The sequence below is a fragment of the Alosa pseudoharengus genome, unplaced genomic scaffold (assembly GCF_046254945.1).
Source record: "Alosa pseudoharengus isolate Yale_2024_CS ecotype anadromous, Long Island Sound unplaced genomic scaffold, YU_APseudo_1.1 YU_APseudo_1.1_scf_18, whole genome shotgun sequence".
NCBI lineage: Eukaryota > Metazoa > Chordata > Actinopteri > Clupeiformes > Clupeidae > Alosa > Alosa pseudoharengus.
This window is the reverse complement of record NW_027468650.1, coordinates 25,558,065-25,574,379: the sequence shown is the minus strand read 5'-3', so window position 1 is coordinate 25,574,379 and position 16,315 is coordinate 25,558,065. Positions and strand designations below refer to the sequence as shown.

At 41.0% G+C, this 16,315-nt stretch overlaps 1 protein-coding gene across 3 annotated transcripts; it reads right to left on the bottom strand.

The window, feature by feature from the left end:
* Positions 1-2,722: 2,722 nt before the first annotated feature.
* Positions 2,723-9,250, bottom strand: steap2 (STEAP family member 2, metalloreductase). 3 transcript variants are annotated; one of them, XM_076290749.1, is made up of 7 exons: positions 9,158-9,250; positions 8,441-8,573; positions 7,753-8,101; positions 5,107-5,273; positions 4,642-4,806; positions 4,305-4,539; positions 2,723-3,253 (listed from the first exon to the last, which is right to left on the bottom strand). In XM_076290749.1, exons 2-6 carry the CDS (start codon positions 8,540-8,542, stop codon positions 4,309-4,311), a joined length of 1,014 nt encoding a protein of 337 aa, XP_076146864.1. In that variant the 5' UTR covers positions 8,543-8,573; positions 9,158-9,250; the 3' UTR covers positions 2,723-3,253; positions 4,305-4,308. The 3 variants fall into 3 exon arrangements, with proteins under 3 accessions (XP_076146864.1, XP_076146863.1, XP_076146865.1); XM_076290748.1 differs by having other exon boundaries at positions 2,723-4,539; XM_076290750.1 differs by having other exon boundaries at positions 2,723-4,539; positions 4,642-4,797.
* Positions 9,251-16,315: the final 7,065 nt, after the last annotated feature.

Below are 16,315 nucleotides of genomic sequence, written 5' to 3'. Positions count from 1 at the left end.
GGTGTATCCTATCTGATAGCATTCAGGGGGATCCTAAACAAGGTGGGAATTTAGCGATCTTACTTGTGCCTGTTGCAGCTAAAATGTGAGGAGTTCTTTAAGCTTGGGGTAGAACAAGGAAAATCAAAATGAACCAACAAAAAACAAAAAAGCATAACATTTTTTTTAGAGGGTAAAAAATGTAAAAAGTTAATCTGCAGCCAGTGTGCTATGCAATCAAATCAGATAGCATGTTACATGTATGCATATACAGTTTTTCTCAGTCGCTTTGGTGCTTTTTTCAGATCAGAATTTAAATTCTCATAACTATTAGTTCAACCTCCACAACATTTAGTCATTTGTGCACATCATAATTTCTCCTTCCTCTGAACAAATTGCAAATGCTTTTGGACATGTATCAGTTGCTTTCATACAATTCTCTGCTGTTTTTTTAACATTATCATTTGCTTATGTCATGTCAGTCAAAATTAACTATACTTAATACTGAATAGTCGTTCCCAATAAAACTAATAGTCTTCATTTCATTGCTTGAGTCGTTACATACAAAATTGGTGAACTAGTTATCAAATTCTGTCACAATGCTGTAGAATTGCAAAGAGCATACAGTAAAAATTTACGTATTCAGTGTCTTGTACTCACTTACTCCCCTAACTACAGCAATGTGTAACTTTACTGTAGTTTTCAAATGGCTGTACAAGTACTGTATAGTGCTGTCTTGAGCATGTTCAGGTAGTGTCACCGAGTTCTGACCTTTTTTTGCATTGGAAAACACTGAGAGAACTGTCATAATGAAAACATGACAAAGCCATTTGACTATCTTGTTCATAAACGATGGTGTCAAGACTTCTCATTTTGATGACACTGACAGTTTCATTGACATGAATACCTGCTTTTGAGGAATGGACTATCCATTTTGAGCAAGTGACGTGCTTTTGCAGGTCATCCACTAGGTTTTGCAGTTTGCACTAATTGTTTTGAGAAATGCACTAACTGCTGTGCAAATGTTAATAGTGATGTGAGAATAGCACCAAAGTGACTGAGAAAAACTGTATCATGACAGCATGGCTATAGCCTATTTTTTAACGGGGAAATTATTTAGTCAAATCAAAGATATAAGATATATATATAAGATATATATATAAGAGGGGGCATGATGATGTCAGTTGGGCAGGGATAGAGGGTGGGTGAGTAAAAGAGCAAAAACTGACTTAAATCTAGTTAAAAATAGCTATAGGGTGCAGTTATTTGGGGTTGAATATTGATCGCATGATCACGTAAAACAGATGATAGGCAAATGATATTGCTTTAGAATGTATTCAAGTTCAACAAAAGTTTGTAGCTAACAGTTAGGCACTAGTTCCGCTTAAAAGAGCACTGACAAAATGCTACAGGAGAGGAAGGGTGGAGAGAGAAGACAGTGCATAATGACCAATCTGTATTTTTTGCAATTGGTATGTTGTAATTCATATTCTACAACTTTCACAGTAAACGATGGCTCAAGAGTGGATTATTGTGCAGGTCAAGCCAGTTTCCTGGCAATTCCTGGCAAGTTTCTTCACTTAACTGAGATCATCTCACCTCTGCACTCCCTTTCTCAGTCAGATATGTAAAGGTGCAGTCAGAGATTTTGCAGAAAGTCTTTTTCAAAAAAAATAAAAATAAATAAATATTATACACAAGGACCAAATGAAACACGCCAGAGAGGTAGCTCACTCCTAACTTCAGCATTCACAGAGAATCTCCACGCAGGGTTTTGTTTTTGTTTGTGGGACAGGCTGCCCCCACTTTGTTTCCAGTTTTCGGAGCCTGAGCTGCCTATAGAGACCGTTTTTTTTTTTACTGTGTATAGCCTCATCGTGGAATGGGCAACTAGCAGTCGTGAGATGATTGCTGAATGTGAGAAAAAATATTATGGGCTTGAAATCGTGTAAAATCCCCGACTGTGCCTTTAACCATTTAGTGATTACAAGTGATTATTTTGCACAAGTGATACTATTGTAGCCTAACAATTTATGGGTGGGTGGGGGCAGGCATGTCCCCCTCCAATTATAGTGATTACAATCTTACTTTAAGCCACAGGTTGGGGCTAAACATGTGACTTTTGATGACATTGGGCAAAAGCTTTCTGTTTTCTCCCCCACTATTCCATTCCCATGAAGAAAGTAATTGAATGGGATGTACGGCATTTCCTACCTATGTCCCTCGTATGACTAAATAAAATTTCAAGACTTTTCCAAACCTTTCAATGAATTTACGCAAATCGTTGAGGTCTCCGTGTGACCCCTACAAGTTTAAAATATTTTGATGTCGACAGTGGGTCAGAAGTGGGGGTCTGAGATCTGGAAGCCTGATTTCACTATCTGGGTTTTTGTTCACAATTTGGTCCCCCTCATATTTGCTAGCTTAGTTCAGTTACCAACTCCCTGAGGTGGGCAGGGGGGCTCTTTTCATGTCTATGCCCAGGGGCACACTAGCTTATACTTAGTGGTTATAACTTAGTGGTTTGGGATAAAAATATAATTTTAATGTAGATGTTTTAATGTTTAAATATAATGATGCCCAAAAATATACAATGAGGCTGTGGCTTTCTACCAGAGCCAAATATTTCTATATTTTATACTGCCATCTGCTGGACGTAGTACATTTATTAATATGAATGTGCAACAATCTGATTACATTATTGCTGGGTAGGCTAGCCTATTGCTCACTGCAATTTAAAACTTTGACACTTCATATGTTTAAAGTTATTCAATTAAATATTTTAAAAACGAATGTAACTAGGGTAAAGAACAGTTCATGACATAATATACAAACAGCACTACAGAATGTTCTGTACATGTTTTTACAAATAGCAATACAGAATTTAAACCTTTTTAGAATAAATTAATTCTAAACATTCAAGTTCACATACTGTATCTCACCACCTTTTCCACAATTTTAAATAGTTTGTTGAGATCTTAATAAAACACCTGTATCAACAGCACCACAACGTCTGAGGAGTCCTGTTCAAAGTGCACCATTTGTGTGCCTGTCCCTCTTCAAACATGAGCATATGGCATGATGGCTTTGCATTTTGGTAGCAGGTCCCGAGCACTTTCGTTCTTCAGTTGTCAGCGGAGACTTGGTCCAGATAGGTAACATTGAAGTGGTTTTATTCAACAAGCTTACCATCTTCACGTCATAGACCTCTAAAGTTTGCCTACAAAAAAACATCTTTGCCCATATAAGGAGATCCGGTATCTTGAGATTTTTCCTATGGGAAAATAACATGGGAATTTGGAATTATCACACCTGTTAAACTCTCGCGGGGACAAAGAAATCGAAAATGCAGCATGTGTCCAAATTTCAATCTTAAACGTTCTATTTAATCATAAACTATCTGAAAACAGGGCTTTAAGCGTAAAATACCGAACTTGTCCTTTAAGTTAGTTAGCAAGTTAGCTCTGGGCTAACAAAAATCAAAGTGTGCCGCCTTCATGTACTGGAGATCACAGTATCCACTCGAAGGAAGAGGACAAAAGTGTGTTCAGGAAAACGAACTGCATTTCAGACTTTTTCATCCCCACACAGGTGCGATCATTCAAAATCCCCATGTTATTTTCCCATAGGAAAAATCGGATACCGGATCTCAAAGATGGCAGCTTTTTTGTAGGCCTAGGTCTATAAGGTAGGTCTATGAAGGGAAGAGTTCTGAATGCCTCATTCTGATCTCACTGAATCACATGTTTCCAAACATTGGCGTCCCATAAACTGGGTTTTGTTATTTCAGTGTTTTTGCACTGGTAGCCCACATACCCAGATACAGCACATGTCACCTTTCATATAAATAAAGTAGTCACAAACTTGAGAGTTAACACAGGGACAGGCACTATTTTCAAGTCTTTGTCAGTATGACACTGCAATTATGCTGTGTTTCATAGTTATTTAACAGACAATAACAGCTTTGGGGAATTGTGCAGTCTTCAAATATGCTGCTGATCATACATGTCGGAGTATAATCAGCAACGTATTTGAATACTGCATGTTGTTCTTTACAAAAGGGGAAGAGTCTCCCCACTATAATGTCTCAACACTTTTTCACTCCATGGATCATTTCATTATTAGAGTATGTCTCTTATAGTGCATAAGTTGCTTTGGACAAAAGTGGCCAAATCTCATAACCATAACCATAACCAAGCATCATCATGTTACAGGGTCCCATAGGGAACATACACTATACTGATTCATTCCTTTTAGCTGAAGATATTGCCCATGGTATGATGTCCATCCTTCTGGCAGCTACATAATGTCCTTTTCCCTCTCACCCTTTCACTGGGAGTGCGGCCTTTCCCAGCCTCGGCGAATCTGCTCCAGCCTTCGGTCCAGACATGGCAGTGACAGCACCATCTTGACCAGTAACACAGCAGCAGGAAGGACAGAGGCTAAGATAAAGGATGGTGGCGTGTACCAGACATAATGCTTTGGCTCCACCCACTTACGCCAACCAAAGACCAGCGCGTGAGTTGTGCACAAGAGCAGAGCAAGATATCCCAGAGTTCTCTGCAAGGCAAACAGAAAAGTGTGGAAAAATGGCAATAAATTCCTGTCATAAAGGAAAAGATTATGAATATATCTGTAAAGGCTTAGATGTTCCTTTGCTACCTGAATGCATTGGAACTCTCTCCAGTTGAAAGACTCGCTGACAGATGGTAAAGAGGACATAGCAATTACTGCTAGGACTCCAAGTCCCAGAATTCCAAGAGAGACATAGATCTCCATCCTCCAAACATCACCTTCTACCCATGCATCATCCTTATTCTGCTGTACCTATGGGAACAATCAATGTCTTTCTGAGTCTAAGGCATTTTATATAATAAATCCTATTTGGATATATGCATGTATGCCATTTAGTTCTAAGACATTCAACCAGCAGCTCAGTGCATACAGTTGAGAGTAAAAGTAAGTAACAGGGTGTATGTACACTACAAAATACCTGGCAAGATGACAAAGTTTCTTTGCTTGACCACAAGAACATAAGGTCAGACAGCATAACACTAACAGTAGTATTCATATGCCTCAAATGATGAGACTGAGCTCATCATCCGATTCCAGGGGTTTGGAGCTCACCTGCTGGTAGGCCCAGTTGAGGAGCTTGTACCTGTAGGAGCGCCTCATGGGGTAGCTGAGGCTGTAGATGGCATGGAGTGCGGCCAGCAGGAAGGACAGTAGGCCCAGCTGCTTCCTCACACACATCCACTTCTCCAACCAGCCCGGGAAGTGACCGTACTTAGTGCCTGCGCAATGAGAATGATGTGAGGATGAGACACTGTTTCGCCACAGAAGACACACTATAGACTAGAACAGTGTTTCTCAACACAGGTCGGGCTCTTACACAGACATGCACGCACGCACACGCACATGCACACATAAAGACACACGCAAACAAACACACATGCGTGTATACACACGCATGCACGGACACACACACACATATACACACACACAGGCACACTCACGCTCACACGCACGCACACACATATACAGGAACGCACACACACACGCAGATACACAGGGATGCACACACACGCACACACACACACACATACTCACACGCAGGTGTATGCACACTATCCTTGTCAAATCATACAGGGAGAGATGTCCAGTGATGTACTGATGGACCATGGAATGATAATGAACTAAAGTTAGTGTGTAGCAAGTCCAGGCAATATAATATTTGTATACAGACCTTACTGTTCTGTAACCGACCCTATTTAGATGGGTCAGGCCCTTGAGTCGTGGATCTTCTTCTTATATGTATCTCTAATTCTATAGGAGTTTTTCCTCGCGACTGTTACCCATGGGCCTTTTCTTTTCTCTGATTGTTTAACACTCTGTAAAGCACCATGAGACGTGCTCTATAAATAAAAATTAAATTGAAATTGAAATATTTGAAGACGCGAGATGTCAAGCTAAAGCTAACATTTTTCATGTGAAAGGAAAAATGCCTAAGAATATAAGATGCTTACAATATACATGACTTTTGGGAAGCATGCCTGTGTCATTGCTCTATCATAATTTCACTATTTAAAATCTAAAACAATGTAGTCTAGTGGTGTTCTTACTCATCTGCAAAAATCGCCTTTAAATGTCTTTAAATGCCTTAAAAAATACAGACTTGTTTCTCAGTAGTTTAGGCTGGCTGTGTTCCAAGAGACTTCGCAGACAGTGCTGCACACTGCTGTACAGGACAGAACCAGCATCTGTTTACACGGCTGACCAGTCTGCAGTCACTTCCTTTTCACAATGAGGTGTGGTGGGCCTCATGTGTCACACCTCTTCCCAAAAGTGACAGACTCACAACTTTCTAACCAGCCGTTGATGACTCATACTAAAATTAACTGTAGTTATATGGTTATAGTCTACAGAAAATACTCCGCATGGATTACCACACACAAGAACTAACATTTATAAAAATGAATATTAAATATTTGTCTCTACATGACTTTAATCGTGTAATTCCCAAACAGATGTCAGACTTTCCCAGTAGCACTGTTTATGCTTGCACTCGACTTACAGTGTGAGAGTGAATTGAGCAATCTGTGGTAAATATTGCACCATATTCCCACTTTAGCGCATGAACACTATCCCGTCTGGTGAGACTGCATGCTTAACTTCTTGGCAGACGTGCATGGGCCTCCCTTTTCCGACAATACGCCTGTCAGTGTGACCACAATGGCATGGAGAGAATGCAGAAGCCTAAATTTACACTTGCTGGAGTTTAATTGCTACTCTGAGAAGAGCCAGCCATGTGGGGACAGGGCAAAGGTCAGTGTAAAAGCCAAAACGGCTTTACTTAAATGTGCAGATGACCTGTGAGGCCCGTTAACATAGGTTAAGTTGTGCAAGTTCACCCTTATAGGAAGAATGCAGTACTATTTGGAACTATCTATCAATGGTATTATTTCTCTTTGGTTTAATTGGCTTTGGAAATTACTACTGTATATCTTTTAAAATAGGTTAATGTGATGTATGTAAATCAGTGTAAATTAGTAAAATCAACCTACTATTACTGGCCATTCCCACTGTACTACTGAGCTACAGAAGTGATTGCTTTAGGCCATGCAGCTCGCCCTTATGGTTTTTACAGAACTTGAATCTTTTGTGTTTCAACAGAATAGGGACTCTTTTTCTAAAATATGTCTGAGACACAATGGGAGTGCAATGGGAGAACAACAGACAACATCACTTACTTCAAGCACCGGTATATGCGTCATCTCACCCAATCTTTGTGTGTGTGTGTGTGTGTGTGTGGGAGGGACTGGAACTGGAGGGGAGGGACTGTTATTTAGGAACAGAGGTGTGATGTACTGTAGGTGGAAGTTAGCAGCTGACTTCTTTCTTCCTTTCTACACACTCAATAAACTACTGTGTTCAACACTCTTCTCATCTTACCACATGCTCTCTCTCCTACATTCACCTTCTCCTTCAGTCTTTTGTCCACATCTTTCTCTCTCTCACACACACACACACACACACACACACACACACACACACACACACACACACACACACACACACACACACACACAAACACACACACACACACACACACACACACACACACACACACACACACACACACACACAGACACACACACACACACACACACAGACATACACACACACACAAATGTTTTGTGTGTTCAACAGATTTACCTCTACCAATAAAAATGCTGCCATGGCCTAGTATCACCCCCAAATGTACTCTCTCACCTCTGCACAGTTGCAAGATGGCCGCCAACACGCCAGGAAGATACACTGTGGCCAGCAGGGTGATGGAGGTCCACGGCAGCACCTTGTTCATCACCAGAATGGGAATCTTGTAGGAGTCATTCCGGCTTTGGGTTACCAGAGGTTGCAGGACGTCCCTCAGAAGCGTGTAGAGGAATGTGGAAACCATCAGGGAGGTCATGACCTTGAGAGGCAGGTGCCACTGTGGAAACAGAGGTAGCTCCTGGAGCTGTAGACTAGTGGGCAACTCAAACTCCTCCACAGGGTAAGGGGATAGCAGTGGGTGCTGCCATGGTTCTCTCAGCAACTGGGCCTCTTGCTGTCTACAGACCTGACAGAGAGAGATAGAGAGAGAGAGAGAGAGAGAGAGAGAGAGAGAGAGAGAGAGAGAGAGAGAGAGAGAGAGAGATGGAGTCTGTCTGAGACATTCTGTGTGGTGCAGTATCATGGTATTCTGGCACTGTATAATAGCCTATAAGTAGCAATTGACACACAACAAGAGGAAATGTTCACATGGACAGACATTACAGTGAGTCAATCAGTATACAAACATGTATTTCCCTATTAAACAGAACATGATTTTATCAGTCTCTGGGACTCTTTTGTGTAGCTGTCTTTGTTTTGACTTGAAAGACCTGGAATTCATAGACTGTATCCAGCTCTAACATACCTCTGTGTTTTGTGTAGGTTTGACATCATTTACAATCTCTAAAAGTTCAAGACAGTCTTTAACATTATCCGTCACTGTTGAATCTGCTTGTCTTTTCTCCATTCTTTTTTGTCCTTTACCTGGAAAGTGTATGCTGAGAAAGTATAGCAGTTAGCACTACAAGGCAAATGAACAGCACATGATGGCTAGGACACAGTTGGCACAAAAATAACATGACATGTCATGTCAAAGTACAAAAGACATAGCCCAGGAATGTTTCTACAGGATTAACTTCAGTTTAATCTCAGTCACAATGCCTCTGTCGTTAACCTAGAGCAAAAAGAATGTGAGGGAAGGGGTGTAGGGTACTCAACTGTTAGGGTATTACTTTGAAGAGCCTAACATTTTGCACAAAGCTTGAAATTTGCATGACATTGCGTTATTACTTGCTTATAACATGCGACTGTGCTGGTTAATGATATGACAACTTGGAAAACGATAAGACCGTGAAAATATACTTAAAAATGCATAATAGCCTAATTCCCACCTGGCCGTTTTCAATGATAGAACGAGTTATAGCCTAGCCTGCTTCATCGTAGATAGGCTACAGTACATTGTTTTGAGTCAGACATAAGTGGTAGGTTTCAATAATTATAGTCTACATGTCTTGCCTTATTGTTACTACCGTTCCTTCTGTAAGTAATATCACCCGCTAAGTTCATTTGAGATCTATCTTACCATCAGTTCTTCCATCAATTTGGACTGAAGTGATTTACAAACCAGCCACCCAACATCCAGCAAACTATCGACCGTGAGGATTCAGCTACCCTCACGTTGCTCACGATTTTACAACCTCTCAACCTCAAACCAAAGTTGTAAAGAGTGACGCAAATATCGTAGGGTTCTATGGCAAGCGATTTTAACATTTACCCGTTAAATTTGACTATCTGGGATTAACATTGTAGATATCAACAACGTCTTTCTGACTAGTCGCAATTACATTTTGGATAGTTGGAATTGTCATTCAAGATATCTGTAACGTAATTGTGACTAGTCGAAACGTCAGATAGAGATATCTGCAATTTAGTTTTGACTAGGCAAAAATGAATTACAGATAATCTGCAATACATATCCAGTCTAGTGGGTAAATGTTAAAATGGCTTGCCATAAGGGTTCTCTCTCCGCCCTAATGTTGCCATCTACCAACCACAGCTACTTCCGTCACCTAGCGGGCGACGTTGTAGTTTCTTTTTACGCAGAAGCATCTATGAGAAGCATAGAGGGGCTCTGGCAGAAGCGAACTTTGTGACCCAAACGTAAAATGAACAGAATTGAAAGCAGCATGGATGTACTCTTTTACACCCAAAATATTTTAATTTAATAAATATTGTTTTTGAAGACCTGTTAAAGCTTTTCAATGATTTAGCCTGGCCTAAATAGGCTATTAAAAGGGTGCAAACTCCATAGTCTATAATTCAGTTGCACTGTTAATAGAATTGAATATAGCACAGTAGATGTATTTTTTAAGTATTTAGCCACCTTTGTAAACATACATGTAGAGCAATGGTCAGTTTCCCAGTAGGCCTAGGCCATCCTACCTTTCGCACATAGCCTAAAGTCTGTTCAAAAACAAGTAGGCTATCTATGTCCCTCTGACGATTTAAATGGTGTTTGTCCCAGACTTATTTCGCAGAGGACTCCTTGTTAATTGAATTTGGGCTCTTCCCTTCAGAGGAGAGAGAGGGCACATGACCATCCTGTGATACCGAAGCTCCACTGATGTATAAAGCTGCCACCCATCTTAGTTTGTTTACCATTAGACAGATTGGACATCATGCATCTGACCCGCTGGCTTATACTTGGCACTGTCATTTTGGGAATTGTGGTACTCTGTGATGCAGGACCTTTTCATGCTCAATGCAGAGTGCAATGGTAAGGTCGGCTCACTCTTTTGTCCTAACTTTTATTGCTACAGGCAGCATAAGGGCATTATGGCAAAATGGCTGACTAGGTGTTAGCCTTACTTTGAAACTGATCTTAGATAGCTGCTCTTCGATATTGTGTGCTTGAGAATATTTGAACTACTAATCACAGTAGTGAGTGCCTTTGAAAATATTGAAAATTAATCTAATAGCATTATGGCTGTGACATAAAGTTGCTATGAAGTGTCATGTTGCTTATTATGTGTTATTTTGATGTTGCTAAATGGCAAATTTGCCTAATTGAATAACTAACACTATAATTAATTCATTTAATTTGAATAGTGAATAATCTGTAATGGTAGGAAGGTCAAATGAGCTACATCATTTCTGCTTTTTTAGACTCTCATGTTGTGTATTTGCCTTTGCCTTCAACAGTGCAGGCTGAATGATTCATGTTCTTGGCTGTCTGCCATGGTCATATGACAGACATCCCTGTCACTATTAACAAGTCAATTCATAATGAGAAAGCCAATGTTTACATTCTTTTTTGGCAGCACAAAACAGTTGGAAGGACAGGATATGAAGGCCAGTGTGCTGGTTAGGCTTAATTTAGGCATCTGCAGCCCACTGTTCACATGATTCTATGAACTGGTCAGTTGTTCAACTGACACAATACACTTTTGTGTAGCCCAGGCCAGTGAAAATTAGTTAATGGATCGACATCATGGATCTAAGCAGGATATGTCGATCCATGTGATTAGCTTTTTTGAAGTGTGCAATATTGTAAATGAAGTGGGCTTTGTCACATTTTTTGGACATTCATTCCAGGTTCAATAAGGTTTCTCATGGGATGGTTGTTGTAAAGTACATGATGATTTAACCATTATACACATTACAATTGCAGTAGGCCCATAGTGTGATGAATACTAAACTCAGGCAACTTCAGGCAGGTAAATATAAAAAATGCCTTTGGAAACGTAAAAGAAGACTTAAAAGAGCAACTTAAACATGTTACAGCTGTAGTAGATTCACAGTATGAATAAGACACTTGTTAGCATTTAGTAATGATGCTGAATCAATGAAAAAAATCCACCAGATGGCAGCATTTCGATTCATAAAACTATGTACACACAGGCAACTTGCATTTGAATGTAATTTTGGTCTCTCTCTCTTTCTGTGTGTGTGTGTGTGTGTGTGTGTGTTGTTACTTGTTACAGGTACTTTGGCATACCTTGTAGATGGGTATATGAAGCTTTGGTCTCTCAGATTAAGAAGTGGAGGACGATATCAGGCTGTACCATGGGAGGACAGAAGTGTCTGTATAAGGTGTGGAATGCCAAGATGTGTGTGCCCAGCAAGTGCACTAGTGCTAATACATTTTGCCTCCAAGTGTGTAGATATAATGTGCCTTGTTCTGTGTGATTTGTGCTCTTCCAGCTCCAGTCAGCTTCTTCCCACTTCATCGCAGCCAAACACACAACGCCAATGAAAAGCCATGTCGATGACATCACCTTCCACTTAGTTTCATTTGGATTCTTTACGCATTGCAGTGTTTCTGTAAGAATTATTTTAATAGCTGCCAGAAACTGCTCACCCAACTGGTTCTCATTGGTTAAATTGGTAAACTTGACAGAGAATTTGAATATGCTATGCAAACTGTAAACTTCAATGTAAAAGTACTCATCAGCAATACATGTCTGGTTGGGAAGAATAATAACTCATTAAGCTTTCTTGTCATCTTAGGGACTGTCAGTGTCAGAGGCATGGTATGCCATCAAAGACCATGGAGTGAATTACTGTAACCTCTACAACTTAATGGATGGTAGGAGTCCTTCAGTCTGACCATGATCAAGTTTGCCTAGTTTGTTTACTTCACTGTAAATTTATATTCAATAAGAAACTGAACATTCTGAAAGAAACAGTTCATAAGGCAGCAACAAAGAGTATCATACTGACAAAAATAAGCATTGCGGTGCAATACTTGAGCTGATAGTGAAGTGTCTACTAGATTAAATGAAAAATCACAGCAATCAGACTGTCAAACAATTTCATGTGATACTTTGCAGCCTCATGTAAAGGATAGCATCATACCACATTCCTCGAGGGAAAACACTGCTTCTTGATTTTCCTTTGTACCTTTTCCACATCAATTCTTATTGCCCACAGGAAGTGGACTGACGCAGGCTCGCGGATACCAAGAGATCACCAGTGACTTCATGTGTACCCAGCGTTCCTCTGCCAACTGCACACTGTACTGAGGGAGAACACGGACAGTAATCAGCCAATGAGACTGCATGACTGTAGTGGGAGACCAGTGTTATTGCTTTCTTCCCTCGAGTGATGGCTTGCATTTCATTGTGACTGCACAGTTTTTTTTACTGTTTCATTTATATGGTTTGTAGCTTTATTTTTACCTCTAGAATTTTGCTGCTTTATGTTGAGGGATGATATGGGTAGTAGCCCACTTAGTGTGTATGAACAAAGTCCCTCTGCAAGGACATGCACTGATTTCTATGCTTGTATTTCTCATGATACCTTTTTATTGACTAAGGGCAGATAAAGAGTTAAAAGTTCACAGAAAAATAATGAAAATAAATCCAGCTTACTATTTTTTAAGTGAGATGCCGTCTTTGTGGAGACATCGTTCTTTTTGGCAGGTAAACCGCTTTTTTACCCTTAAAACCTGCAATACTTTGGAGAAAACACTCCCAGCTGTGTGAATTGCTGGCCAGCTTTTATTAGGAGCGCAATATGCTCAGCTGGGCATCGCTATCCATCACTGCAAAGTGTGTCTGGTTGTGGGGAGACCGCTGGCCGTGGGCATAGATGTTTACCCACACCTCACACCTGGGCATACTACTGACCACTAGGTGGCAGTGTGTGCCAGTGTCTCTGTTGGCTTCAAGTTAATGGCACTGAATGTAATTTCGGTCTGTTGAAAAGTGGCTGTTGCTCAGCACCGGCTCAGTTATGATGTAAAACATTTACGTTTAAGGGGCTTTTCAGAAGCCAAGGAATTCCCCCAGTTATAAATATGTCCCGGACTCTAAGCAGGGATAGTGTCACTCTCGGATTTGGGGCTTCATGTGGGAAAGCCTCTAAAATGTTGAGAGCCTTCCAGACTAGTGTCAGAAACAAGGCAGGTCATGACCTTAGCATCTCTGTGTGTGTGTATGTGTCTCTGTATGTGGAAGAGTGAGTGAGTGAGTGTCTGTGTGTGGGTATGTGTGTCTATGTCTGTGTGCATGTCTAAATATGTGTGTGTGCGTGTGCGTGTGTGTGTGTGTGTGTGTGTGTGTGTGTGTGTGTGTGTGTGTGAGAGAGAGAGAGAGAGAGAGTCGAGAGAGAGGGGTGATCAAGCTGCAGGGCAGACAGACTGACTAGTGTGTGTCACCGAGATGAAAACTCACCTCACTTGTTAAGGGGAGCGTAATGGGAAGCAGGTTCCTGCCACGAAGTAAAAGAAAAAGGTTTAAAATGCCAAAGAGAGCACAGTGGGCTTTCTATTAGGGTGGAGAATATTACAGAGATTTGTCATTTTTACAGTACCATTCCAGTGTGCTGAGCCTAAGATATTAGAGCTGAAGGGCAGCCATTCTCACATTTTGAAACTTTTATCTGTTTAAATGAAGTCCTCATGGGCAAGAGATGATAGACAGTCATGTCCGTTAGAGGAAGTAAGTGTGAGGAAATGACATTAATATAACCATTGAAATGTCAGAATAGATGCTTTTTTACATTTTTTACATTTTAACATTTTGTCACTTATTATTATGGTTTGATTTGGATTGGACTTTATTTTTAATAAAATTATTTTTTTTTTCACATGTATCAGTGAGTCTAGTCCATTGTCTGCTGGAGTCTCTAACTGAAACATACTGAGATCCCTTGGGTGTCTCGGTCTCTTGAATCTGACAGTGTGTCTGTATCTGTGTTCAAGTACATAGTCTTACAGACAGGCTCTCTCTCTCTCTCTCTCCCTCTCTCTCTCTCTCTCTCTCTATCACACACATGCAGACACACATGCACACACAGTGTAACACTGTCTACACACACACAAACACACACACACACACACAAACTACACTACAGTATAAATGTATGTCCACAGTCAGCAGGGCAATGATATCAGTCTAGGTATGTACAAAGCCTTTTCAGACTCAAAGTACACAATGATGACCATTTGAATAATCAGCACCATTTATCTCTGTTCAACCTCTTTCCCACACTCACATGGTGATGAGGAGAAAGAAGAAGCCAAAGAGATTGAACATCTTGGTTGAGAATACCACACTACACACACACACACACACACACACACACACACACACACACACACACACACACAAAGGCATATATACCTGTCACACACCTGAAGCTGAGACTCATGACCGGCAGTGAGTGGCAGTGAGAGAGACTAAAATCTTGATGGCTGCTTTTCCAGCTGGCCGGTCCCTGCACCACGTGGTGTGATGAAATTTGCCACCGCGGAAAGGGCGAAAAATCCTCTCAAAACCAATTAAAGAGACCAACGGCCCTGGGGGCAGTGCGTGTCCAGCTCACACGGACCCACAGAGGAAGTTGGGAAAGGTAATCAGTGGCCCAGCATTGAACAATATTGAAAAGTGCAACAATAACACACAATAAATCACTCCGAAGGCTACACCATGGTTACGCATGGGCTCTCAAGGACACACGGGTCGTCCTCTTAGGTGGCGCGTAAGTGAGTGAATTAACCTTGAAACCAGGAAGGGAGAGATTTTAAAATGTATGTCATTCTTTGATGTCTTCATTCAGTCTTTTTTTCCTTCCGAGCTCTGAAGTGCTGTGAGCATCTTTCCTAAATCTTGTCGCATTGTGGAAGGAGACTTAGTGTAGCTGCTTTCAGACATAGGTTTAAGTCCGCATGTTCTGCGGATATCAAGCGGATGGGTCTTATATCTGAACAACATAACTGTTCAGATATAAGACATAATTTGGATCTCCGAACTTTGCCGGCTCTTACACTACTCCTAGTGTTTCGGACAGTTTACGTGTCTTTGTTTGAAATAAACACAATGTTAATGATCTAATCCTGACTGGTCACAATTATTTAACTTTTTAATGCATAGCTGACTATCTGGCTGAGACAGTCAAATACAAACAAGTCAAACTAGACAAGAAAAACCCCGAAACAAAACAAAAAACATAAAAGTAATAGCACTTCACATTGATGTTCTCTAAATGAATGCATGAGGTTTTGACTGTGAGGAGGGTGGGAGACAGCGACGTGTCTGCAGTCAGAAGCTATTGATCAGTCTGCCAGTGGGCCTCTCATTTGCTGTGACAGCCCATGGGCTTGGTGGATGAGGGAAATAAGACTAGTGGGGTCCCTACTTGCGACCCAGTCAAGAATGTTGAGGATCACCCTGCCTCTACAACCCTGTGTGTGTATGTGTGAAGGGGTTTGTGCATGTGAGTTTGTGTGTGTATGTGTATGTTTCCAAATGTGCATATGTGTTTCTGTGTGTGTGTGTGTGTGTGTGTGTGTGTGTATGTGTGTGTGTGTGTGCGTGCGTGCGTGCGTGCGTGCGTGCGTGCGTGCGTGCATGCATGCGTGCGTGTGTGTGTGTGTGTCTTTGGCTTTGGCCTGTAAGTATGGATATGTTTGTGTATGTATGACAACACAGATTAGAGAAACAGATAAACATGGCGTCTGGCTCCATAATATCATCATGCGAATGTCACTCCACCACAAATGGATTTTCAGATGCTTGTACACCACTAGCACAGATTTAATCTGAACAAAGGAGAAGTGTTGTCTGCCTCGGGCTCTCAAGGATTGAGAGAGAGGGAGAGAGAGAGATTCGGCTTGGCTTTATCTTCTAGTTCTTAGTGGTTTTGAGAGAATACCACCTCCTTTTTGTTCCCCTTCAAATGAGAGGAGCAACCACTGTCATAGTAAACCAATTGACATATACTGTATACTATGAAC

What these genes read in the sequence shown, in the direction of transcription:
- steap2 (XM_076290748.1), bottom strand. Translation starts at nt 8,542, where the DNA reads ATGGAGAAAAGACAAGCAGATTCAACAGTGACGGATAATGTTAAAGAC. An exon ending in CATCTTGCAACTGTGCAGAG is followed by an intron (nt 5,274 to 7,752) that starts GTGAGAGAGTAC and finishes CTCATTGCGCAG; the next exon opens with GCACTAAGTACGGTCACTTC. An exon ending in GAGAGTTCCAATGCATTCAG is followed by an intron (nt 4,540 to 4,641) that starts GTAGCAAAGGAA and finishes TTTGCCTTGCAG; the next exon opens with AGAACTCTGGGATATCTTGC.